At 40.1% G+C, this 26,592-nt stretch overlaps 1 protein-coding gene across 2 annotated transcripts in view; it reads right to left on the reverse strand.

Moving 5' to 3' along the window:
• Window positions 1-16,842, reverse strand: part of LOC118359981 (transmembrane protein 269-like) — a 22,688-nt gene extending 5,846 nt beyond the window's left edge. Inside the window, exons 1-8 of one of the 2 annotated variants that reach the window (XR_008083103.1) lie at window positions 16,668-16,842; window positions 16,567-16,588; window positions 14,156-14,216; window positions 11,317-11,464; window positions 8,027-8,124; window positions 5,370-5,513; window positions 5,000-5,200; window positions 2,943-3,103 (exon numbers count right to left, since the gene is read on the reverse strand). Coding sequence is in view for 1 of the 2 variants with exons in the window: in XM_035738951.2 (XP_035594844.2) it covers window positions 5,000-5,200; window positions 5,370-5,513; window positions 8,027-8,124; window positions 11,317-11,464; window positions 14,156-14,216; window positions 16,567-16,588; window positions 16,668-16,744 (751 nt within the window). In the remaining variant the exon portion in view is untranslated. The remainder of the gene's footprint in view (window positions 1-2,942; window positions 3,104-4,999; window positions 5,201-5,369; window positions 5,514-8,026; window positions 8,125-11,316; window positions 11,465-14,155; window positions 14,217-16,566; window positions 16,589-16,667) is intronic. The other variant, XM_035738951.2, reaches the window with a different exon arrangement.
• Window positions 16,843-26,592: the final 9,750 nt, after the last annotated feature.

Genomic DNA, 26,592 nt, shown 5'->3' on the forward strand with positions numbered 1-26,592 from the left:
CCCACTGTAAATGAGGCCCCGGGGCCTCATTTATAACCATTGTGTAAATGTCATACTAAATATCTGCGTGTGCCATTTCAGAAAAGAATATGTACATCAAAAAAAAAAAAAAGATCTATAAACTTGGTGCAAGCCATAAATGCATTTGTCCCGTGTTTACCTGTCGTAAAACTGTGAATACGTGAACGAGCATCAAACTCCGCCCAGAAAACGCACTCCACCTTTTATGGTGTATAATTTGATACTATTGGAATTAGGTCACAACAGTTTGTAAATGAACAATAGCATATTTGATCACATTTCTGTAGAGGCGTGGGCGCAATATTTTGCAGTAACTTTGTCAAATTAAACACGCATGCTTCCTATAGAGATGGGCAGTATTTCTGTTACATGTATTTGAAATATGTATTTGAATTACTTCTGAGTATTTTGTATTACACTGGGCTGAAATACACTCCAATAACTTTTTCTATACCATTTCTTAATAGCGGTTCCCAATAGTGGCCCCCTTCCACCCTAAATTGGTATCAAGTTTGATGGCACAAAGGTGTGATAATAGCGGCTATTAAATCAACCACATCTAAATATTTTTTTTTAAATCAACCATTGCAAAGCATGCTGAGTATTACTCTTATGAGCACTGCCCCACAACAAGCCCAATGACAATACCCAGTGTGCTTTGCAGTTGTTCATTTTCACATATACATTTTGGTAATTTAGCAGAAGCTCTTATCCAGAGTGACAGAACATTCAACTAAGGTAAATCAACAACAACATATCAGTCATAGCAAGATGTTTATGTAAAACCTTGACAGAGAATGTTGTTGCTGTTCACTTACATTTCACATTTTATTTTGTTACATTGGTCTTCAGGGTATTTTGTCATTTATACTCATCCCTGGCTGTCTATACCAAATGCCTGTCTGCACATTCTGTTTGATTTATTGTACATTTGGAAACAATTTAGAAGTAGGCTACAGCCCACACTTTTATGCAAAGGATGAATTGTTGCTCAATATTATGTTTATCAATGGATTATGTTGTGTTTCCATGTCCTGCCTTGGTATAGGTTCTGAGATTACAAAGGCTTAGACTGTCTTGCTCCTGTCACACAGCAATACTGTAGCCGACTCAGTGTCAAATATTTGATATAATCTACCGTCTATTTACAAGGTTGGTAGAATGTATGCTGTACGTAGAAAAGGACTGAGTTTCTGAACGAGAAAAACAATGGGACATTATTGTGGATCTGTCTGCATAATGTTTGATTTCCAATTGGGAAACATTGTCTTGAGCTACTCAAAACATATTGAAATGACATACTGCAGTAGCATACATAGGCCTACTTCCAAGTAATAAAAATAATATCAACTGTCTCGAGGTTCACCTGGTAAATGAGTCTGTAGGCAATAAAACGATGCTGCCTGTGGGATCACATACAGCGAAACCTGAAAAACGTAACCTACCTACATAGGCCCAATTAAATGAGAGATACGCATAATCATTTGTTTCATGGCTAGTCCGGGAATATGAACCAATCATTGCTAGAAAAAGGTGAGGAATTTATTCTGCAATGGTCATGAAAATAAAATAATAGTAAATAGATTCCCAAATCTAATTATTTGAGATTTAAAAAAATATATTTTTGCTCTTCTCACTAACGGCAAATGGCTGCATCTTGTGATTATGAATAAGCGTCATAATATCCCCCGTTTGAAAAAAAAATAAAAAATACTTAGTTCTACTTGCAATACAATAGTACAACCACTAGAAGATATGCGTACTCACACTAGAAGATATTCGTACTCACACTAGAAGATATGCGTACTCATGGTCTAAAGACCCTCACATCAAGTTCAGTTTTAAAAGTGGGAAAACTGGTGCATGCACATTTTGGGGTACATGTTTTTTATACATACTCACCTTTACAAATGAGGCCCCTGGTATCAACATTCCAATAGACTTCACAGGACCAAACATCCAGTTTTTTGAAGAATTGTTTAAACATCTCTAAAAAAGGTGCTATATTAACTATCCCAGAACAGATTTTTGTTTGTTTTACAGAGTAGCTGTGTGGACTAAATTCTCTGGATGCCACTTCCCAATAGGTAAACAACCGGACCGTCTGCACATGTGCGGGATTCTCTACTTTACATCGCTTATTTGTTTTTATGTAGCCATTGCTCCCTCTGCTCCCCTGCCCTTCCTCCTGTTCTCACTCGACCCACACACACACACACACGATTGGGTGTCTGTCTGGTATAGAAACTTCACCAAATTGTTGTAACTATAAACAATCATTGTCTGTTGTAACTATAAACAATTGAATTTACCCCCCACACACACATTGTACCATATGTGCAGCAGACTGATCATTCGAATTGACGCGCCATGTTTCCATCAAACCTTGTTATGCGAATAAAGTGCATGCCCATTAAAAAAAAAAAAACATGACAGGACTGACTGAAACAGAAAACGTTTCGCTAAACTTTCCAATTGTCGATAAAACAAAATAGTCTCGACAAGGTGGGATCTTATTGGGTCGGTAAAATTAATTATGCTGAAATAACTTCCCAGAGCCCGAGGTAGTAGGAACATATCGCCACAACTTCTAAACATCACCGTTCACGCTAATAGCTAGCCAGCGTAACGTGATGTACACTGTTTTCAAATAGAAAAAGTAAAGATGCCATCAGAGGCAGAATGATGTACAGTATGTCGTTGTGCAGAACACTATCCCAGTAAAAAGTGAACACACAATATTTTTTATACCAATGACGTAGAACGCTACAACTACTATAAAGAACTGGAGGAGATTGTTGGACCCATCTATGTGGGAGCTGGCTTGCCACTGGCTGTTTGTGAAGTGTCAAACTCTTCTTAGCAGATACTACAAAAGCAGCTGTGAATAGGTAGTGTATTTCCATATTGCACAAGCTCACCGAGTTCTGATTCAGAGGGTTCTCTTTGTTGCACACAGAAACAATACTGGCTCCTGGATGCAGCCCACTTAGGGGAAGGCTCTACGAGTTGCGCTAGATGGTGGTGGACAGAGATCATCCGCTCCTGCCATAGGCTTCCAGTAAAGTCTGTCTGAGGCGCTCTGAAAGCAGACAATTCGTCAGAGGCTGGGGGAAATGGCGTCTGTGGGAGCACGGACAGCTCCATTGAGGCTATCTCCATTTTGAAGTAGTCCATTTTATTTTTCTAATACTTCTATGCATTGTTAAACAAACTGAAAGGGTGCATATGGCCACCTGGAAATGTGTTTGAACAAGCATAAAGGAAATGTTGGCGATTTACTGCCACCTCAAGTTATGGAATGTTTGCTCACAAGTATAATTAATTGTCTGACCCCTCCTGATGAACAAAATGGAATTATGTGATCCTACCTTAACCCATAGGAAGTCTCACCCAATTGACTACTTTAAAATGGTGAAAGCCCTCAATGGCAATGTTCATGCAAAAATGTGTTATTTCCATGTAATGATCTCTATTGAACTGCCTGATGTCACGGCCTAGCGTCAACATCCTCGCCGGACACAATGTAGTAGCTAGCTAACTAGCAAGGAGGAGATCAGAAGTTATTTTTAATGAGTGCATTTCGCAAGTGGCTAGTTTGCATCCTCTGCCTTCACTAAAACCACTGCAAAGGTTTTGCCTGAAAACGTTTCTCAAATCGCGACATCTTTCTACAGGCTACAGAAAGTTTGATTTTACAGGCTTTGGCCCGCCTACCCAAACTCAGGATTTGTTGGGAGAGTTGTCGATCTGAAGAATTTTTGTTGTTATTGAAATGTCCAAGAGAATCCAACATGTGCTGTTGCTCTAGGTCTGGGATTTCAGAGACTACTAGCTAACAGGGAAGAACTAGAACCTACAATGCAAACAATGGCTGCTAAGCCTCCCATGCAGGCTACTTTCTGTCCCTAACACCAAAAAAACTGAATAATATAAAATATGAACGTTTTTATCATACTAAAACTGAATAAAAACCTAGTAAATCAAGTCGGAAAATGAACAAACTTAACTGAATACATTTAAAAAACAGATGTTTCAAAAATTCTAATATAGAAACAGAAAACTATAATAATGGAGAACGGTGCTCATTTAATAAAGCTGAATCAATATCTGCAAAATCACATAATGATTCATTAGTGTTCTACATAACTGAATATAATAGCATAGTATAATGTCACTGTAAGACAAAAACATCCACCTCATTAAAAAAAAAGAGATTTTAGCAAAATGTGCTTTGATTGAAACAAAACCCAGATAAGATACAGTTTAACATCTGCTTTAAAAGTTGTTCACAAAAACACTGAACAAAAACATCTAAATGCATTTTCCCATGAAAATGGTTGGCATGCAGATGCTGCATGGGTGTTTCACCCGTAAAACGTGAAGAAGAATAATTCACGATGGTGTCGTGAGAAACGTGGAAAAAAAGAGAGAAAATGAACAGCAGCTACGTAAAAAAAAAAAAACATAAACCAAAAAAAGGTAAAGTAGCACAAAGTGCAGAACGTGATACAGTTGTTCTGGGGAAGAGGCTTCCAGAGGTTGGCAGGACGGGGAGGGCGGAAGAGGGCCGTCGATTTGAACGTGCAGCCTCAGCTTTTTTTGTGTGTTTCTAACTTGAATTCTACATTTTCAAGAGCTAAATCAGCATCTCTACTACCTATTCTACTGGTGCAGTTTGTTAACCCTGGTCCTGGGGACCCAAAGAGGTGAACCATTCTGTCTTTGCCGTAGCACTACACTTGCCCCGTGTAACCAGCCTGATCCGGCGAGCTTATATAAACGATCCGCGCAGCAAATTATTTATGCATGCTTGCGAGATCAGGCTTGGTTGTACGAGGCTAGCACTACACATATGATTCCACTCATCATCATCAGCCCTTTGATTCATTGAATCAGATGTGTAGTGCTAGGGCAAACACTAAATAGTGCACTCCTTTGTCCCCTGGACCAAGAAACACAGCATCTGGTGTATTACCTCCAGCGTAGACCACCTTCTTCCAGGCCTGTGACTCCAGGACCCTGTCGTGAGGGTAGAAGCCCTGGTTGACCATGAAGAGAATCATGGCCACAGCAGTGACCCGCAGGATCACCATGTTACCTCCGGTCAACAGGGAGAGACAGGCCAGGATGGCGGAAGAGTAGATACATGGCAGGCCACGGTACATGAAGGGGATGCCTGGAGATGAATAAACACAGAAAGAGAGACGAGACCTAAATGAAGACCGAATCTGACATGATTCAGTCTTTATTCAGCCTAGACTGTACTTTGAATGATAAATACACAAAGAGTGAAATTGATCATGCCATTATCCTGGCATTTCACGTTTCCTTGCAAAGTCACTTACCGCTGGAGAAGAAGCAGAGGCGGACAAACACAGACAGGACGTAGCACATGCACAGGATGTTGTCCATTAAGGCATGTGTCCTCAGGAGCAATGATGTTGCAATCCCAAAGGTTGTGAAATCTGCAAAATCATCCAGTTTAGCACCTGAACCAGAGAACGACAGGAAGTGACCAGTTATACATTTGTCTCATGACTTGTCTCAGATTAATGTCTACATGCTACTGCTGTGAGGTTAGTTCACTGCTAACATAAGACCAAACAAGTTGATCTAATCTCGTTGATGCCAATGGTCTACTTCTCCCTTTCCTGTGTGCGCATTTGTGTTTATGTAAAAAGGGGTCATCTGTAGTGGAAATGTCGGTGTCAGCATAACAGGCCTGCCACTTTCCTTTGTAAACAACATTCCCGAATGCCACAGTCTGCTTGTCCCCCCAGAGCAGGGAGCATGTTGTCACCGAGAGTCGAGCAGGAGGTGATTCTGACCCCAGCTTCAATGAACGAGATGGAATTCCACAGCACAGGGGTCAACAATTTCAGATATGTTGAGTGCCGAAAGCATTGGGATAAAACAGACAATTGGAGCATGAGCCCCCCCCCCCCAAATCAGATTGCTTAGTCGGAAAGTGAAAGTTCAACTGACACAAAAACGGGGGCACAACAACACCCACCTGCAAAGTCATGCAGAAAAACAGTGTTGGAACACAAAGCTCCTGAAATATCCGGGTGACGATGCATTGTGGTGCACCTGCTGGGAGCTATTTCAGGCAGCCGTGGGATCCATGGCAGTGTAGACGTGACTATCTGCACACAGGAGGTCGTTATGTATAAAGCCACCTGCATGTGCCTTTTTATTACGCCATATCCCATTATGATCACTTGAGAATATGCTGTGTCGTGTACAATAGGAGTTTGCTTTAAAAAAATATATTTAAATAAACTTTTTTATATAATCATTAGCTAGGCCATTTCCTAATAATACAGTCTACGGCAGACATATTTCAACAAAGACATGGAACCAGTGCAATGCAGAGAAGATAATTTACTGATCTACCTACAGAGACAGAAGCTGATCAGCACAGCTAAATGACAGCAAGTACACTTACTGCAACGAGATTCGTTTTTCTGTGGTTTGCTATCGCTTAAGTTCCCTTTGGATTCTCCCAAACATTAATGAATGTTTTTAATAGGGTCTTTGTAAGGAAAACCCGTTTGGTACAAACTTGTTGCAGTATACAACCTACTGTCCCATAGGAGAACCCTTTTTGGTTCCAGGGAAAAAAATATGTTGGGTTCCATGTAGAACCCTCTGTGGAAACCCAACAGTTTTACATGGAACCAAAAGGGTTCTTCTAAGGGTTCTCCTATGGGGACAGCCAAATAACCTTAAGGTTCTGGATAGCACCTTTTGTTTATGCTGATTGGGTTCCATCTCTAAAATATGTATATACAGTGCATATGGAAAGTATTCAGACCCCTTGACTTTTGTTACATTACAGCCTTATTCTAAAATTGATTAAATAGTTTTTCCTTCCTCATCAATCTACACACAATACCTCATAATGCAAAGCAAAAACAGATTTTTTTGCTAATCAAATGTTTTTGTTGTGGAAAAAATGATGACATTTACATAAGTATTCAGACCCTTAACTTAGTTCTTTGTTGAAGCAACTTTGGCAGTGATTACAGCCTCAAGTCTTCTTGGGTATGATGCTACAAGCTTGGCACACCTGTATTTTGGGAGATTCTCAAATTCTTCTCTGCAGATCCTCTCAAGCTCTGTCAGGTTGGATGGGGAGCGTTGTTGCACAGCTATTTTCAGGTCTCTCCAGAGATGTTCGATCGGGTTCAAGTCCGGGCTCTGGCTGGGCCACTCAAGGAAATTCAGAAACATGTTCAGAATTCTTCCATTTAAGAATGATGAAGGCCACTGTGTTCTTGGGGACCTTCAAAGCTGCAGAAATGTTTTGGTATCCTTCCCCAGATCTGTGCCTCGAAACAATCCTGTCTCGGAGCTCTACGGACAATTCCTTCGACCTCATGGTTTGGTTTTTGCTGACATGGCTGTCAACGGTGGGACCTTATATAGACAGGTGTGTGCGCCTTTCCAAATTATGTACAGGATGATCAATAGAAACAGGATGCACCTGTGCTCAATTTTGAGTCTCAAAGTGTCTGAATACTTATTTACATAAGGTTTCTGTTTTTTATTTTTAATAAATCTGCAAAAATGTCTAAACCGGTTCTCGCTTTGTCATTATGTCAGTATTGTGTGCATATTGATGAGGAACACATGTATTTAATTAATTTTAGAATAAGGCTGTAAAGTAACAAAGTGAGGTGGGGGGGAAGAGATCATGGCGTCTGAATACTTTCCGAATGCACTGTAGGTTGGTAAATGATCTTCTGAATTATACATGGCATATATTTTTGTCTTTTAAGGTCGTAACCGTTGCCCATTAGGCCATTTGATCCATCAGCTATAATGACCAGTGCCAGTAGTAGATGGCTGGGTTGTGTGCATCACTAGCCTGATCCTGTTTGTGGTGTCTTTCCCGCTCATAGTCCTTGTCATAACTACATGTTTCAGGCTAGTGAATAATCAGTGTCTCAGTGGAAGTTTAGCCCCGGCTAGAGATATTGGACACCACTCCACTCACCTAGTGGTGAGCATGCATCAAGTCGCCTGGCAACTGCCCCATCTGCCAAATCCAGCAGGTAGCCAATCAGGACCAGCCAGCAGGCTGCATGTTGGTGGCTGCAAAAGGAGGGGAAAATGTTGGGTTGCAGTTTTACAAAATAGAAATGACAATAGTAAGACATTACATGATACAACTGTAATTACACAGTAACCTATGGATTACTTGTTTATTACCACTGTACTTATGGCAATATCACACCAAGGGCTGCTTTTTATTTTTGGATTAACTTGTGGCTTTTACAGAGTAAGAAAAACACATATCATACAATAAAACAAGGCTAAAAAACAATAAACAAAGGGGAATAAAGAGCATAGCTTTGATACAGAAATAGATAAACAAGATGAACAGACAGACAAAACAATAAAAAATAAAAAAATTTGACAGCATCACTTTTGATTTAAACAAAACTTTCCATAAACGTTTGTCCACAGAAGAAGTGGTCCGTAAGTTCATTTTCCCTGAATGCAAAAATACAGGAGATAAAAGGTGCTCAAAGTTGACCCATTTTGCATACCCCCACCATACCATGACACATCCGTGTCTTCATCACTGGAAAAGATCAATGGTCGAGTTTCATATCATTTCAAAGCTTACAGTGTGGTCAAACTATTTGATTATTTATTTCACACATTTTTTGCTAATTTATGTTAAAGACAACCCTGTTTGTAAGCGTTTAAATTATATCTCAAAACGTGTATATTTTCCATTTCCTACAATGGCCAAATATGTATGGAAGGTTTTGGTCAAGTCAAACTGGGTGCTGTCAAAAATTTATTGAATTTAAATGGATTTATGCAGATCATAGACATACAAGCACCAGACGACAATCACAGAGGTCAAGTATGTGTAAAAAGTGTTTTAAAGCCGACATACGGAAAGTATTCAGACCACTTGACACGTTACATCCTTATTCTAAAATGGATAAAATATTTTTTCACCTCAAATCTACACACAATAAGCCATAATAACAAAGTGAAAACCCGGTTTTAGAATTTGCTAACTTGCATTAAAAAAAAAATAGAAATACCTTACTTACATAACTATTCAGACCCTTTGCTATGAGACTCGAAATTCAGATCAGGTGCATCCTGTTTCTATTGATCGTCTTCCTAGAGCTGGTCGCCCGGCCAAACTTAGCAATCTGGGGAGAAAGGCCTTGGTCAGGGAGATGATAAAACCCGATGATCACTCTGACAGAGCCCCAGAGTTCCTCTGTGGAGATTGAACTATTTGGCCTGAATGCCAAGCATCACGTCTGGAGGAAACCTGGCACCATCCCTACGGTGAAGCATGGAAGTGGCAGCATCATGCTGTGGGGATTTTTTCAGCGGCAGGGACTGAGAGACTAGTCAGGATCGAGGGAAAGATGAACGAAGCAAAGTACAGAGATCTTCGCACCAGAGCACTCAGGACCTGGCCTCCCAGCCAAACTAAGCAATCGGGGGAGAAAGGCCTTGGTCAGGGAGGTGACCAAGAACCCAATGGTCTTGCTCCCCAGAGTTCATCTGTGGAGATGGGAGAACTTTCCAGAAGGACAACCATCGCTGCAGCACTGCACCAATCAGACCTTTATGGTAGAGTGGCCAGGCGGAAGCCACTCCTCGGTAAAAGGCCCATGACAGCTCGCTTGGAGTTCGCCAAAAGGTATCTTAAGGACTCTCAGACCATGAGAAACAAGATTCTCTCATCTGATGAAACCAAGATTGAACTATTTGGTCAATACCAAGCATCAGGTCTGGAGGAGACCTGGCACCATCCCTATGGCGAAGCATGCGGTGGCAGCATCATGCTGTGGGGATGTTTTTCAGCGGCAGGGACGGAGAGACTAGTCAGGATCGAGGGAAAGATGAACGAAGCAAAGTACAGAGATCTTCACTCCAGAGAGCTCAGGACCGGAGACTGGGGCGAAGGTTTACCTTCGAACAGGACAATGACCCTAAGCACACTTCGGTACAAGCCTCTGCATGTTCTTGAGTGGCCCAGCCAGAGCCCGGACTTGAAGCCGATTCAACATCTCTGGAGAAAATAGCTGTGCGGCAATGCTCCCCATCCAACCTGACAGAGCTTGAGGATCTGCAGAGTGAATGTGAGAAACTCCCCAAATACATGTGTGCCAAGCTTGTAGAGTCATACCCAAGAAGACAAGGCTGTTATCGTTGCTAAAGGTGCCTCAACAAAGTAGTGAGTAAATGGTCTGAATTCTTATGTAAATACTTAAGTAAATGTGATCATTTGAGCAAACTGTTTTTGTTTTGTCATTATGGGGTATTGTGTGTAGATTGATGAGGGAAAAATGTATTCAATTTTAGAATACGGCTCTAACGTAACAACATTTTGAAAAAGTCAATGGATTTGAATATTTCCCGAATGCACTGTAGAGTACGAGAACTTTCAAGTAATGGAAATCGCACCAGGCCAGGCAGTCCTGAAATTAAATGTGGGCTTTGTTTTGGCCAAGTTAGTTCAAAAAGGGGTTACACATCTTAAAGAAATGCTGTAGAGAAAGCCTCATTGGGAATTAAATCAATGATCCTTTGTTCCCATTGACTTCTTGAGGGAGCCTTATCAGATGGCCACAGCAGAAGAATACATTTGTAGTTAAGTGTTAAATCCTCATCTCTTGTTCCCAGTATACAAGAATTTGCACCCAGCTGGGGAGAGCATTCAAATAAACTTGATCCATCTCTTGTAGAACCTCTGACCACATTTTTCTATGGAAGGCCAATTCCAGAAACAATGAATGAAAACCTGAAACCCTGAAACTATTACAAACTGCACAAATTAGGGTTAATTCTATACCTAGACACAGGAGTGACATACAGTTGACGTAGGATCTTAAAATTGCATTTAGGGCAGCTTTGTTGACAGAAAATATCATAAACGGTATCTTCTACTTACTGACGGCTTTTCGTGCCATAGACACTTCAGAAACAGTATATAATTTAACACCACCAATGCTTTAAGGGTGGTGGTTGATGTGTGCTGTATGTTTTAGAGCCGACGGTCAGACGACCTGACCTTGATAAGCTGCTTGCGTTCATCTGGCTTCCCTCAACAGCGCAGCCTTTTTTTTTTTGGCAGGACATGCGCTTGTGTCAACCGTCAACAGGACATTTAAAAAAAAAAAGAAACGCCTCACAGATATAACAAAGATGTATACTACAATAACATAACACTGCCACTGTCTATGTTAGCTATAGTATGGTTTTGTCAAAGAAAATCAGATACTGTATGCTGTGTTCACTCACCCGTTCAGGCTGCAGAGAATAGAGGCCATGCCCATGAGCATGTTGGCCATAGACAGAGCATTGGCTGCATTTTTGCGTACAAACTCCTTGAGCTGGACACCCGTGGCCTGCTCGCTTAGAAATAGCTTATTGGTACGCTGGAAGAAACCTGAGAACAGTGAGGACAGTGATTGCTATTAGCTGGTGGTCTATGTTAGATTCACTTAGCTGCTCTTAAGAGGATTGTAGCTAAAACACTACAGATATGATAGGACCATATCATATCTGATGGACATACCTAAACTGCTGTACAGTATGTAAATCCGGTTTAAACGGATATGTCAAACAAGCCAAACACGCAAAAGATAATCATTGCTTTAACCAATATTTTCTTTGCCAATTATCAGCTTTAACGTGTTTGGCTTGCTACTTGTGGCCCCTCAAGACCAGGATAGAATCAGAAGCTGTACCAAGATATGAAAAAAGATGAATGCAAATTAAAAGGGAAAAAGTCAAACCTCATGCACCCAACCTACTGTGCAGCATCCAACATACAGTAGTACTAGTAACCAGCAGATTTCAAGTATAGGCGAGAACCTAAATAAAATTCACAAGTGGTTTAGGTTGTGCTTAAAAAAAAATGTATAGTTGTTACACAGTATTAAATAATGTATTTGTTATCAAAGAATGAACATTTGCAAAGAAACTTCATTTTTTATATACAAATTGTACATTATTTACAAACCTATGCAAGATTGATTCATGTAGCTAATAAAAAGTAGTAGCACTTACCAAGAAGTATGTAAGTTTATTGGAGACCCACCATTCGATAGACTAATCCACTTTTCAGAAAAGGGGCTGGCACAGTATGTACAGTAACCATCATTTGGTAGTGTTAATATACTCATAGTCATTGCCACATGGAATAATTATTCAGCAAATATATAGTGCATGTATAGCTGAGACGGGCTGGTGGGGAGAGAGTAAGTGACTGTCCACACATGGTACTATACTATTGTAATGGACTGTCCACACATAGTACTATAGTGAAACCCTGAGATAATGAGTCTACTGGGCTGTTGATTCATTAGGTTAGTTGACTGGCAAAACAGTGACCTGGAACAATGACAGCAACATTCACATGGATGGGTAGCTTTTAAAAAGTGTCAATGGCAGTTTGCTTGTTCGGTTTTTCTTCTTTCTTCCATAGTTTGTATTTTGTGGAAATGTCATAGTAATTACATACTTTCCTTATACATTTGTTATGTGAAAGCCAAGTATTGTTATATCAAAGTTCCTATCAGTGTAATACTGTGTAATTCCACCATTATGGTTATTAAAGTAATCGAAGAGTGTAAGGGCAATTTAATTGGACTTTCATTGAATTAATGATGCCAGAATCTTGAAGCATTAAAGGGCATCATAGATAGGTTATCTTACTTAAAAACCAGGATGGTCCAGTGACGCTAGGTACTTCACTATGGCCAGGGCTGTTTTTTGTCCTTGCAATGCTGAGGGTTTTCACAGAAGGCAAACAAAGGATCTTTGTTCTTGAGTGTCTGTGGCTTCGCTATGGAGTTTGGATTTCACACAGAAGTTAATAAGCCGAGGTGATAAAAGTAGCCAAGAGATTATTCTCTGCCGACAAAGACCCATATACCTCTACATAAAATAAACATAAATAAAAAAGTTACCATAGCAACCCTTTTTAAAACTAAAAGAGTCTAACAAACTAACGTCTGTACGTGAAAAAGGGTTAAAGTCATGTTCCTACTATTCTGTTTTGCACACAGAACTTCGTGTGATTCCAAAGCCAGTCGAGTTCAAGAGACTCTTCATCTGAAAGAAAACAGTGTATGAGACATAGCACAAGCCAACAACAACTTTTAAGAAGTTCACTTGACAAGCATGCTTCTCATTTCTGATTTACATTTTACATTACTTGGCTTTCGACAACCTAACCAGAAAACACCAAATGGTAAACTATGGCGAATCAATAAGCAGATACATTTACAGTATCTGCCACTAATCTTTGTCTGTTTGCCTAGAATGTCAACAAATATTGAAAAATATTGAAATATTGACCCAGTTAGCAGCTCTTCTGGAAAAATAAAAAAATGGCCAACTTGTTTTTCATAACTCAATGGAAAAGGATATGTCAGGTCTGATCCCTAATCCGGCCAGTCAATACTGTCTCACCACAGAGAAATACCACCAAGTATTAAGCCAGAGCCAGATACATTCACACTTTTAGGTTGATATGTTTCTGGGCTTATAGTCACAGTGTCTCAGAGTAGAAGTCCCGATCTAGGATCAGTCTTGCCTTTTAGATCATAAGCAATAAGACAGTGGGGACCTACTCTGAGACGCTCTGTGAATACAGGCCCAGGATGTCTGCCTATTAAGACGAGCATGGGGGGCAAATTTCACAACTGGGAAATTATGGAATATGTACATTTAAAAAAACATCATGCTCACACTAACTGAGAAATAATTTCCTATTAATTTAATATTACAAAAATGATGAAAAATAATAACAAAAACAAGATATTATCGTAGCATTACATTCTACCTAGTCACATACAACCTGCATTGACATTTGATTATAGATTTAATTTTGATGAGTAACTATGTATTATCCACTCTACAATTTAATAGTTGACAACTTGCTATATAACTCTAAGCTAGTATAAGTACAAGAAGAAGAAAAAATGATCTGAGTTGTGAAAAAATATATATATAATAATAAACTACACCGGTTTTGCATGATTCTTACCAGGCCTTGGCTCTAGTGTTGACACAGAAAATCACAACCATGTCATGCACATTTGTCCAGGGGCATCCAGCAATAAGCACTTACCAGAGGATGGAGTCAGCAGAATCATGATTCTCTCTGGGTCAGTCTGCCCACAGCACAGCAGCTAGAAAACAGTCTACATTTAGAGACTGTTACCCAGAAACAGATTAAACCTAGTGCTGGACTGAAAAGCATACTTAATGAAAAGCTTAAAATATCATTTTCAGTCCACGACTAGACTTGTGTCCAGGTAACTGGCCCAACCACTTGCCTTATGCAAGTGTTGGATTGACATTAAAAGTTGCTCTATTGGCAGGGCATGATGAAGAGCAGTTGGGCAAATTGAGACTGCTCTGATGTTGCCCCATTGGGCAGGATACATTTTTTAAACTGCAAGAATTCCAGTAGCCTAAAACTATTCTTTCTAGTTCCGGCCCACTGTTTAATTGAAAGACTGGACAATCGGTACATTCAAGTAATGTCACCTCGAAACATAACACTCAATTCTTATTTTTCTTTAATAGCAAATGATCATGCGTCTCAGACCAATATTATACTGCCTTATTCATTGACTCACCATACAAGTTAAGTTACACACTGAAGGAAGGCCATCATACAGTATATACTGTGTCCAGGAATGTCCGACTGATTGATCGTCAATTACTTTATTTTCATTTGGCCATCTATCAGTCTTAATGTCATGATCAACTTCATAACAACAAACAGAAAAACCACTGCTACAATAGCTAATGGCGCACGTAAATCATGTCTTATTTAGAGCTTGAGGTTTTAAGCCATGTCTATTTGTCAATGATGGTATGCTACAAAACAATTAGCACTACTGGTTTAGTCCTCTGCAGTTGATAATTGACCGAGCGATCTTCTAATCATTCTCGGAATGGACTCTTGTCAGGCATAAAGGAACACTGTATGCCTGCAGTACCTCAATCACCCATCAATATCTCGGAAATTGCAATGCATGTCTGAAGCGAATTTTTTCCCCACAAAAATGAATAAATGACATTAGGCTCGTAGTAGCAGTCATGTTGCACGCTATACCAGCGTTATCTAGTCTAGTCAAATACACTCCTATATATAAGATTGTCATTTTCAAAGGAAAATCTATTTCAAAAGCAATAATTCTAGTTCATTAACTACATGATAAATGTACTACACACACTTAAAGTACTAGATGATTTAGCTACAATGCCATGGATCACAAGGCACTCAGTGCTGCTCACCTATGCTATTGGTTGAGCCAGTGGGTATGCGCCATAGAGATGGATAGAGGTCTCATCTTTGTCTCAATGTCGCTGCCCATGCAACCTCCATATGTGGCTGTGGATCCAACTATTTCAGGATATTTCATTTTAGTTGAGTTTTGGCCACAGAGAACAATGTGTTGATGTTTTTGTCCTACAGTAGCCTAACTTTCTACTATGCTATTATATTTTGTGTAAAATAAAAATGTAGTGGTTGAAGTGTTTCCATTACCCATTTAGGCAAATGGCACATTAATAAAATTGCCGACAGCTTGTATGCCCTCCCAACCTATCGGTTTCATGTCTCAGGTAGCCCACAAGGATAGAATGCAATAATTGACTAATATTTGACATTCTAATAATACTCATGTGTCAACGTGTTGCCATGGTGAAACTTGTCAGCCAACCAGAAAAGCAAGGTGAAGCAATTCACACATTGTTGAAAGTAAGGACAATCCTAATCCTATATCCAATTACAACTATTTTTTGGGCAACATTGCTTTTGTCTAATAATCTTGAGTTGGTGGAAACCCGTCTACTGGCTGATAGTTCCCAACCCATAGGAATCAAAATCCAGTTGACTATAAATTGCTGAAGCCCTCAATGGCAATGTCCATGCTAAAAATGGGTTATATTCAAGTTGAGACCTCTACCTATCTCTATTGTGTGCGCACACTACGCAGTTTCTTCACTACAATAGCTACAATAACTACATAACAATAATAACAATAACTACATCAATTCCTTACTAACCTTACAAAAAAGATTGCAGTCAGAGTGCAGTATGGTGCAAATACTGCGTCCTGCATACGTTTTTTTTACTGCAGTAATTTTGCAGTATAACTGCAATTAATGCGTCCAAAATATCACCGTCGACTGCAGTTACTGCACATTTACTACAGTTTCAAATCTGCAATATTTTTTTGTAAGGGTTTCCCCTAAAATGTGTAAACTCGGGTGTTAAACGCATCATTCTCACAGTAGATGTATTTTTAAAAATACAATAATTTTTCAAAATACAAAAACAAAATGGTTGCTGCAATTTATTTTATACCAAGTGCGTCACACATTTAGGGGACAAAATCTACAATTCATTGCCTTTCTAAATAGAATAGACTGAAATGCTTATAATAATTATATATGGAAGTCAACAATCGGTATTCTGCGCACTATGTAAACTGATTTGAGGATAGTTTAAACTGTCTGACTTACCTGGAAGGACCTAAAGATGATGCTGAAATAGTGCAAATGATTGACACGGCTTCAATAGAACTAAGCAATCGTATTAAATGAATCTCTTCTGTAATAATTACTTCTTCATGTGTACAAAGTGGTTGTTTGTTGCGTCCCAATAACGTTTCAGTGGTTCACCTGTAAAAAAAAAAAGCATCTCAGTCTGCGTCTCTGCGCGCCTGCTTTTAAAGTCCAACAGAAGAATCCGCTAGAATATTCCACCGGATGTGACGCACAATAAACTGTCTTTCGTTTGTCTGGCTACTGTACAACATTACATTATGATAATATCATAATTTTACTGATGGATTTAGTTATAACACAAGTGTAGTTGGTAATCTATTTTCTAAATGAACATTAACATATGTGACGCACTCTGTCATAATCAGTCGGAAGTCGCTATGGCTAATTTCCATATGGTGGTTGTCAACATTTTGATTTTTCGCGGTTTGGTTTCATCTGGTTTTAACAAAACAATGTATTTGCTTTCATAATCTGTATGTTTCAACGTATAATTCAGAGTATAAATATGTATTTTTATTTTATAAAGGTAGAACGAAACATAGCAACGGAACACTTTTCCCATCGGTTCGGCGGACGCTAGCTTGTGACACACACACCAGTTTGACCTCGCATTGGTACTGTAGGCCTACTTATGTTATGTTACTTTTCTGAGTAAATTCAGGTAGCATTCATCGTCCTGCGTGTGTGTAAACCGTGGCAGACAGCATTTTAAATAAGGAGATGTGCATAAAGATAAACATCCTATGTGTTTATGGATAATTTCCCCTTAATGTGTCTTTTCAAAGACACAATCTCTAGTTCAGTATAATAAGGAGTCTATTGCTTCACTACTTGTTTAGTCTTCACTTCTTGTTACAAGGTAAATAACCAACAGCCATTGATAACCACAAGGTGAATACGATGAGGAAACAGTCCATGTCAGCAGGGCCCATCTTTTAATGAAAAAACATTTATTTAAATCTCTAGTTGAGTAAAATAATTTATGTTCTGATTAGAATATAATCCAGAAAATTGCAGTAAACACCGCCACACTCAGGCATGTTCTATTCTCAGTCTCCAATATAATCGAATAGTTTTACATCTCCGTGTAAAAAGGCGTCCATGGTCTACTTCGTCAACGACCTCAATGTATTCCAAACACTTGTGGTAATAAGATGATCCCAATAATTGAGGTATCCTAGTAAAACGATGCATCCCTCTGGTATAATCTATTGCGAACTCAAATATATTTTACTTATAAAGTCAAAGACGAAATTAATTGCAAACCACTGGTCTCAAATATATTAGCATAACTAGGCTACACAGGACCCATTGTAAAATGAGAGACTGTTCCTCATTTTAAAAAGTGCTCAAATCGAAAATGCCTTAGCTCTGCCGATTGGGGCGTGGTTTACGGAGCGCTTTCTGAAATATGCGTTCGTATCGGCGTATTCCACTGGATTGAGTTATCTCACCATAGCGGCACTATCGTATCTGCGCTAACAAAACCAACACCGAAATCGCTATTTGTTTTGAATCAAGTTGCAATGGCCTATTTAATGGGATGCTTTTCCTTTGTGCCCAATCAAAAATACTGTAGCATAACATGGGCGGTAAAACATTTTTGTTTTTTAACCTCCGGCTACACTGTCTCTCGCTCTTCAGATCTGTTAAAACCCCATCACACATTGTCCCTCCCTACTTTACTGCCTACACACAGTTTCGATAGCTTTCTACTGCATCAATGGATTCCCACGAGAGATATATAGTAACGCTGTGCTAGGAGCTGGTCTTCTTCGGTGGTGTTTATTGGCTGTTGGTATCCAATGTTATGGTGCATTACCGCCATCTACTGTACTGGAGTGTGGGCCAGAGACCGGGAGAAACTAAATCCTACCTGCCAGCCCCGTTGCTCTTAAATAATAATATTTGAGACTATATCTAATCACGTTCTAGTCACTCTCTCTTTCCCTCTGATACTGCCCACACTGTAGCGATACATGATCCACGATCAATAATCACACTTTCCTGTTGGATGCTTTCCTATCACATAAGGTCTACACTGCACATGAATCAGAGCAAATAACTACTCTGTCTGGCTTGACTTCCTCCACCCACTGCAAGGCCAACAGTATGGCCATCAGCTCCGCCGTATATATACAGCCAGATGATCTGTAATACATTTCCTGACTTTCACCCCACATTCCTGTACTACAAATGCTGACCCAGTACATCCTGTCCTTTGATCTTTTGAACCATCTGTTTAAATGGCCACAACATCCTGATGCACAGTATCCAGATGTCTATTAAACAAATCAGATGGATCAACACCCTCCCTATCTTTCTGTAAACTCTCCAACACTTCTAGATCAACTACTGGAGGCGAGAGTAGTCATGCTGGATTTACAGGAATAGCTACCATTCGACTAAACTCCCTTCCATATAGTCTCATCTCCTTTGCCTGGGTATTACCCACCCACCCACAAAAGCTTGTGTTCTGTCTTCGCTCATGTTCCTAGCATGCCTGTAAAATCCCTTTCGAAGGATGAGACACCCCATGTCCCTGTGGGTTGACACAATAATTCATTGCCAGCTGCTGTCTCCTAATCTGCAATGGCATATCCCCCCCATCTCCACCTGTAGTGCAGCCACTGGGGACGTCTGAAACGCCCTACTACATATTCTGAGTCCTTGCCTCTGTATGACATCTAGACTTTCCAATAAGGTCCAAGCTGCCGAATCAAAGGCTTTACTGCTATAGTCTATTATAGATCAGATTAATACAACATACATGGTCCTCGATGAGGAACGGCCAGCCCCCCACTCCTTCCCCGTCAGACAGCGCATCACATTTAGCACCTTCTTACACTTTCCCACCACTCTCTCAATGTGTTCTGCCTAGGTCAGTCTAGTGTCAAAGTACACCCCAAGGAACCTGAAGGCACCCACCTTCTCCAAGTTTCTCCCATATAACCTCAAGCATACCTCATCTCCCACCTTCCTCCTGGAAAAGAACAGAGTTTTCTCTACAGAGAACCTGAATACCCACATTAATGCTCACCGCTCTACCTCGTCAATTGCTTCGTGTACCATCCTGCCCCTCTCCCATAAGGGCCCATCATCAGCAAATAATAGCCAGCTGTACCTGAGATTAAACATCACTGATCATGATTGAGAACAACAGAGGACTAATCATGCTCCCCTGTGGTGTATCGTTATCCACCAGGTAGCTGCCTGATAGAGACTTCCCCACCCTCACCTGGATAGACCTTCCAAACAGGAAATCCTTTATCCAGTTGTACATTCTTCCTCCCATTTGTACATTCTTCCTTCCTTCCATATTATCAAGCTTGATTAACAACCCCTCCTTCCACATCATGCGCCTTCTCCACATCAAGAAAGACAGCTACAACAGTCTCCTTGTTCACCTGAGCCTTCCTGACCTCTGCTTCTAAGCAGAGCACTGGGTCCATAGTTCCCCTACCCTTCCTGAACCCACTCTGATGTGGCTATACTATCCCCCTGCTCTCCAGGAAGTAAGTTAGACTCTCCATAATCATACGTTCCATAATCTTACATACATGTGATAAAGCTATTGGCCGATAGCTTGTTGGCCTCGTTGGGTCCTTCCCTGGCTTCCCGGGTTGGTACCACTACTGCCTCCTTCCTACTGCCTGGTAGTTTCTCCTCGTTCCACCCTCTGTTGTACAACACCAATACCTTATCCAGTGCCTCATCACTAAGATGGGCCAACATAACATAGCACACCTCATCTTTCACAGGTAAAGTTAACCCAGCCTTACCTATTGCCCTTTCACCTCTGCCATGGAAAATGGTGCATTCAACACATTATTTATATCCTCCCTCCCATCCAGCACTCCAGGATGCTCCTCTCTCGTTCCCTCGCTCTTCCTCTGCCCTCCTCTGACAAATTTGCCAAGCTATGTACTTGGACAACTGCTTTGGCCATTATCTCTGCCTTCTCATCTGTTACTGCCACATCCTTCCCACTCGTCAACACTGGATAATCCCACTCCCTTCTGACCCCACTCATCCTCTTAATCATCCCCCACACTTCTCCCACTGGTGTCACCCTTCCAATGGTGTCACAGAACCAACGCCAACATGACCTCTTTGCCTGACGGATATTTCTCCTCACCAGGGCCTGGGCCTGCTTATACTGAATTAGATGTTGAAAGTTATGTGTTCCTTTCAGTACTCGAAATGCCCTGTTCCTACTCCTCACCATTTCCCCACACTCCTCCGTCCACCATGGGACTACTTAGCTCCTCCTCCATGAACTCTTAGGTATTGTCGGGTTCACCTAGGGGTCATGAAAAGGGTTATACCAAAATGTTTGATGTATTAGAATAATTGATTATGCTTATGTTTTATTAATAGAAGGGGAGGGGTTAGACATGTGTGACTGAGACAGAGCTCTGCAGGGGAGTGTGGGAGATAAGAGACTAGTCAGACATTCCACAATAAATCAACTTAGGGGAGGGGATATTTATTGCCTAGCTTTTAGATAACACTGAAACCCTATGTTTGTATAGCTATGGGATGCAGAGTTTTGCTCTCAGGAGTAAAAAGGTAATGACGTAGTCAGTGACCTCACTAAGGTGGGACTTCGGTTTAATAAAACAACTTGAGACCTTTTGTTTGATCCAGAACTTATTCGGAAACATGCGTGCCATGTTCCTGTTTGTCAACTTCTGTCTGCAATTGCATTAAACAAGGTTTTTGAAGGATTTCATTAAATATATTGTCATAATGCTAATTTCAATGAGCCAATGATTATTGAGAAGGACGAAAGAAACAAACCCTAACAGTATAGCCTCAGTAGCTTCCCCCACTAACGCTGTTCTCACCCAGTTATTCATACTATCCACATCCACTCTCATATCCACCCGAGCCTTCACCTGCTCACTAAGCTTCTGAAACGGATCCCACTTTGCCCTTCCAAAAACACACCTTCCTACTCCATCCACTGACACCTGCTCCTCCCTCCGGCCTACTGTGCATACTATGGGGTAATGATCACTACCTCCCACTCACAGATTCCTGCCATCGCACTAGATACCAGAGTGAGGTCCAAGACAGACTCTTTCCCTGTGGCTACATCAATCCTGGTCCCTCAGCCATCATTCAGGCACACCAGATCTTTCATTTGTAGTTCACTACCACTATCACCCCTCCTCTCAACCACACCTCCACTACCACATCTCCACCACCACATAATCCTGTTCAACACCTTTGCCTAGCATCATGTAGGGAAGTCCTTGCTTTAGGAAGGTGGCACATCCCCCCCTACATCTCTGTCCCTGCGAACCACTACATATCCCTATATGATAAACTCCACAGTTGGTTTGAGCCATGTTTCCTGTGCTCAAATCACATCAGGCTAAGCTGGCATATCTACAATGAACTGCTTGAACTCCTGCCCATTAACCAACAGGCTTCAAGCATTCTAGTGTCGTACTACCACCATAACTAAGATCCAGTAATACATGACTCCACCCTGAGGTCATCTCGAACCTCTTCCCATGTCAATCCTGTGTCAACCCTGTCACACTCAGATGTCTCCCAGCAGCTTTCACTATTAGCAGAATCCTCTCTGTTTTAGACTCTACTTCAGCTGTGCTATTGATAGCTCTTGCTATGAACGTCAACAGCTTTCTCTTACCTATGCATACCATATCGCCGCCCACCTGCCCCGTAATCACCCTCTCTCCCTTGAACCTGTATCTCTCTGGACCACCCTCACTGCCTCAGCATGACACTCTTCTCTCCACTCTCACTTGTTGCACCTCCACTGCCTGCTTCATAGCCTCACCCCCACTATACTACTTTTTGATACCTGCAAGCATGGCGCTTGCAACGTCAGGGTTGTGGGTTTGCTAACATTATTGATGGCCATTTCATGCATTTCTGTAACCAATCTCTTACCATCACACACAAGTCCCAAAGTTACTAGCTAGGTTGCATGGGCTACACGTCCCCCACTTCCCTCTCACATGCCACACATTCACTCATAATCGGCTTTAATTTGCTAGTCAGCCTACTTGAGCCTCATCATTTACTTTTGACAGACGCTCTTGTCCAGAGCGACATACAGTAGTGAGTGCAGACATTTTTCTTTAGAGTAATACAACTGTTTTTTTTCTGTTATTATTGGGGATGCAACAGTATTAAACAGTTTGAGGTATTTTTTTATTCTTTATTTAACTAGGCAAGTCAGTTAAGAACAAATTCTTATCTACAATGACAGCCTACCGGGGAACAGTGGTTTAACTGCCTTGTTCAGGGGCAGAACAACATATTTGTACCTCGTCAGCTCTGGGATTCGATCTAGCAACTTTTCGGTTACTGGCTTAACACTCTAACTAACCACTAGGCTACCTGCCGCCCCCAAATATTTAACCACTACAGAGATCGGTATCCCCCAGTGGGACAGTTGAGCTAACGTAGGCTAATATGATTAGCATGAGGTTTTAACAAAACAAAAACATTAGACATATTTGATACAGGCAGAAAGCGTACATTTATGCTAATCTAACTGCACTGTCCAATTTACATTTGCTATTACAGTGAAAGAATACCATGCTATTGTTTGAGGAGAGTGCACATTTATGATATGCAATGGCTCATCATTTTGCACATACAGAGTGGCCAAAATTTTAATTGTGCCTGGGCTGCAATAACTTATTATGGCCTTTATCTTGCATTCCAAAGATGTTGGTACAAAAAAAACAAATGCATGTTTTTTTCTTTGTATTATCTTTTACCAGATCTAATGTGTTATATTCTCCTACATTAATTTCACATTTCCACAAACTTCAAAGTGTTTCCTTTCAAATGCTATCAAGAATATGCATATTCTTGCTTCAGGTCCTGAGCTACAGGCAGTTAGATTAGGGTACGTCATTTTAGGCCAAAATTGAAAAAAAGGGTTGGATCCATAAGAGGTTGTATCATGAATAGAAATACAAGAGCTGGGAATACATTGTGCCTTTCAGCACATATTAAGGGCTTTTTAAATCATGTATTTTCTTGTTTCAGAATTTCTACAGATAAGCTCTGCAGTGATAAAATAAAGGCCACAACCATGGTATGTGAGAGGACTACATGGGATGTGCACACATTTGTGTGCATGTGTATGCAGTGGTGTAAAGTACTTAAGTAAAAAATACTTTAAAGTACTATTTAGGTATTTTTTTAGGTTATCTATACTTGACAATTTTTAATTCACTTACATTCCTAATGAAAATAATGTGCTTTTTACACCATACATTTTCCCTGACACCCATAAGTACAAGCTACATTTTGAATGCTTAGCAGGACAGGAAGATGGTCCAATTCATGCACTTATCAAGAGAACATCCCTGGTCATCCTTACTGCCCCTGATCTGGCAGACTCACTAAAAACAAATGTTTTGCTTGTAAAGGATGCTTGAGTGTTGAAGTGTGCCCCTGGCTACCCGTAAATTTAAAAAACAAGAAAATCGTGCTGTCTGGTTTGCTTAATATAAGGAATTTTAAATGATTTATACTTTTACTTTTGATACTTAAGTATATTTTAGTGATTACATTTACTTTTGATACTTAAGTACATTTAAAACCAAATAATTGTAGACTTTTACTTGTCTTATTTTACTGGATTACTTTCACTTTTAAGGTATCTTTATTTTTTAGTCAAGTATGACAATTGGGTACTTTTTCCACCACTGTGTGTATGTGCACATGTATGCATGTACACATATGCCAAAAACAATTACACACCACATGTAGTCCTTGCACATAATCATGGCTTGAACATGTGCAGTGTGAGAGTGTTTCTGTCATATGTACACTGAGTGTACAAAACATTAAGAACACCTTCCTAATATTGAGTTGCATTGCATTCAACCTGTGAATGGCACACACACAATCCATTCCTCAATTGTCTCAAGGCTTAAAAATACTTCTTTAACATGTCTTTCCCTTCATCTACACTGATTGAAGTGGATGTATTAATAAGTGACATCAATAAGGGATCATAGCTTCGACCTGGATTCACCTAGTCAGTCTATACCATGGAAAGAGCCGTTCTTAATGTTTTGTACACTCAGTGTATATTTCCACACACTGAGGTTGGAATACTGTGAAATTGTGAAAATTATGATAATGCCCCTTTAGTGTAAACGCTGTTTGAAAAGACAGCCTGAAATTTTGACCTGTTTTGGTGGGATGGAGTTAGTTAATGGACCAATAAGAGTTTGAAACCTCTCTTCCAATAACAGCACATTTTCAGTTTCCCCCTCCCCACCCAGACCAATTCCAGACAGTCCTAGGAAAATATTTGCTTGAGAAAGTGCTCTTTGCTAAGAAGCTAGTTATTGTGATCAATTAAAATGGTCAAAAATTGGACCTTTAATGCATGTCTGTGGATGTGACTGTATGTGTACAGGTTTGCTACAAAATAGACTCACTTTCTTTTGAATTGTAGCTGCACATTGTGCAACAAGCAGAACATTAAACTGTAAGTGAATATACTCAGGTGTGAATAGAGTGGGTACAGATTAAGACACAATAGTACCAGTAAATATATATATTGGATACTGGCCAATACTGACTATTACACCTGAAATCAGGTCATCGGGATACAACACTCCTCAGTGTAGTTTAGTTTAAATGAATGTATTATCGTGTTGGGCTTCGAGTGAAGATTGACGATGTCATAAAATACTAGGTGCAAAAAATATGGTACCTGCTATTACCGGTAAAGCTTCCTTTCAGTCCTATGAATAAACATTATTGAAAGACACCAGTGACTCGTGTATACTTAAATAAGAGTTTTTGATTGCAGTTAAATTAGATGTATGACTCACAATAAGATTACCCAGTTACCACACAGATTCCAAGGTTGATGAAAGGTCAAAAGTAAAATAGTCCCAAATAAACGTTTTTTTGTTTGTTGTCTATATAGGCTATATTCCTATTCCTATCAGGCTGCATACCTGTCCGAACTGTTGTTCCTGACGCCATCTTTACTCATATGCCACTCTACAGGGAAACCCACAACCGGCCACTAGGTGTCAAAACAATAAGGGAGTTTCAATTACCATAATGTCAATACAATTTCAATACATTTCGATTAAAATAACAAATCAATCAAATATCTTTAAACACATTTTTGTTCCACACACAAACAGCCTCGAACACTACTATTTGACTTAATGCAAGAACTTCTATTCTGGATGAAATATTTGTACATGTTTGTCTTTGGCTTGTGTTTCATGGGAAACCTATATTTGTTGGGATCATTCCCCATCCACGCTTGCAATGTAACGTTCACGTAATGCAGGGGAGCAAAGCAGCAAATAAATTAAATAAAATAGCATTTTCAAATGCTATCATTGTGACTTATTACAGCATATAAGAATTTAGCGTGCTTTATCTAATCTGATACTCATCACATACATTAAGAGATTATGCCTTTGACGATATCCATGTCAGAAACCTGATTTTGGGAAACATTGGACTTTGTCAATAGGCCTGGTAATAGAGAAATCATCCTCACTTGCTCAGGTCTCTCCTGTGTAAAGGGCTGGCCCATACAGATGAAAATCACATAAAAAGGCGATTTAATTGTTTATTTATTTTTTATTTAACCAGGCAAGTCGGTTAAGAACAAATTCTTATTTACAATGACGGCCTACTCTGACCAAAACCGGACGACGCTGGGCCAATTGTGCGCCGCCCTACGGGACTCCCAATCACGGCCAGATGTGATGCAGCCTGGATCTAACCGTAACGATCGTATCATTTCCAGAATGTCTTAGGACTGAAGCACACGATAACTATAAGTGAATTATTAAATGGGAAATAAACAACCGCAAATACAGTATGGCTGCAACGGTCTACAGCGTCAAAATAAGTATATAACAACAATAATATGACTGAGCAAAAAATACAACTACTTAAAAAATAACGACTGGTAAAAGAACACGACTCACAAGA

This window comes from Oncorhynchus keta, chromosome 27 (assembly GCF_023373465.1).
Source record: "Oncorhynchus keta strain PuntledgeMale-10-30-2019 chromosome 27, Oket_V2, whole genome shotgun sequence".
NCBI classification, from domain to species: Eukaryota; Metazoa; Chordata; class Actinopteri; order Salmoniformes; family Salmonidae; genus Oncorhynchus; species Oncorhynchus keta.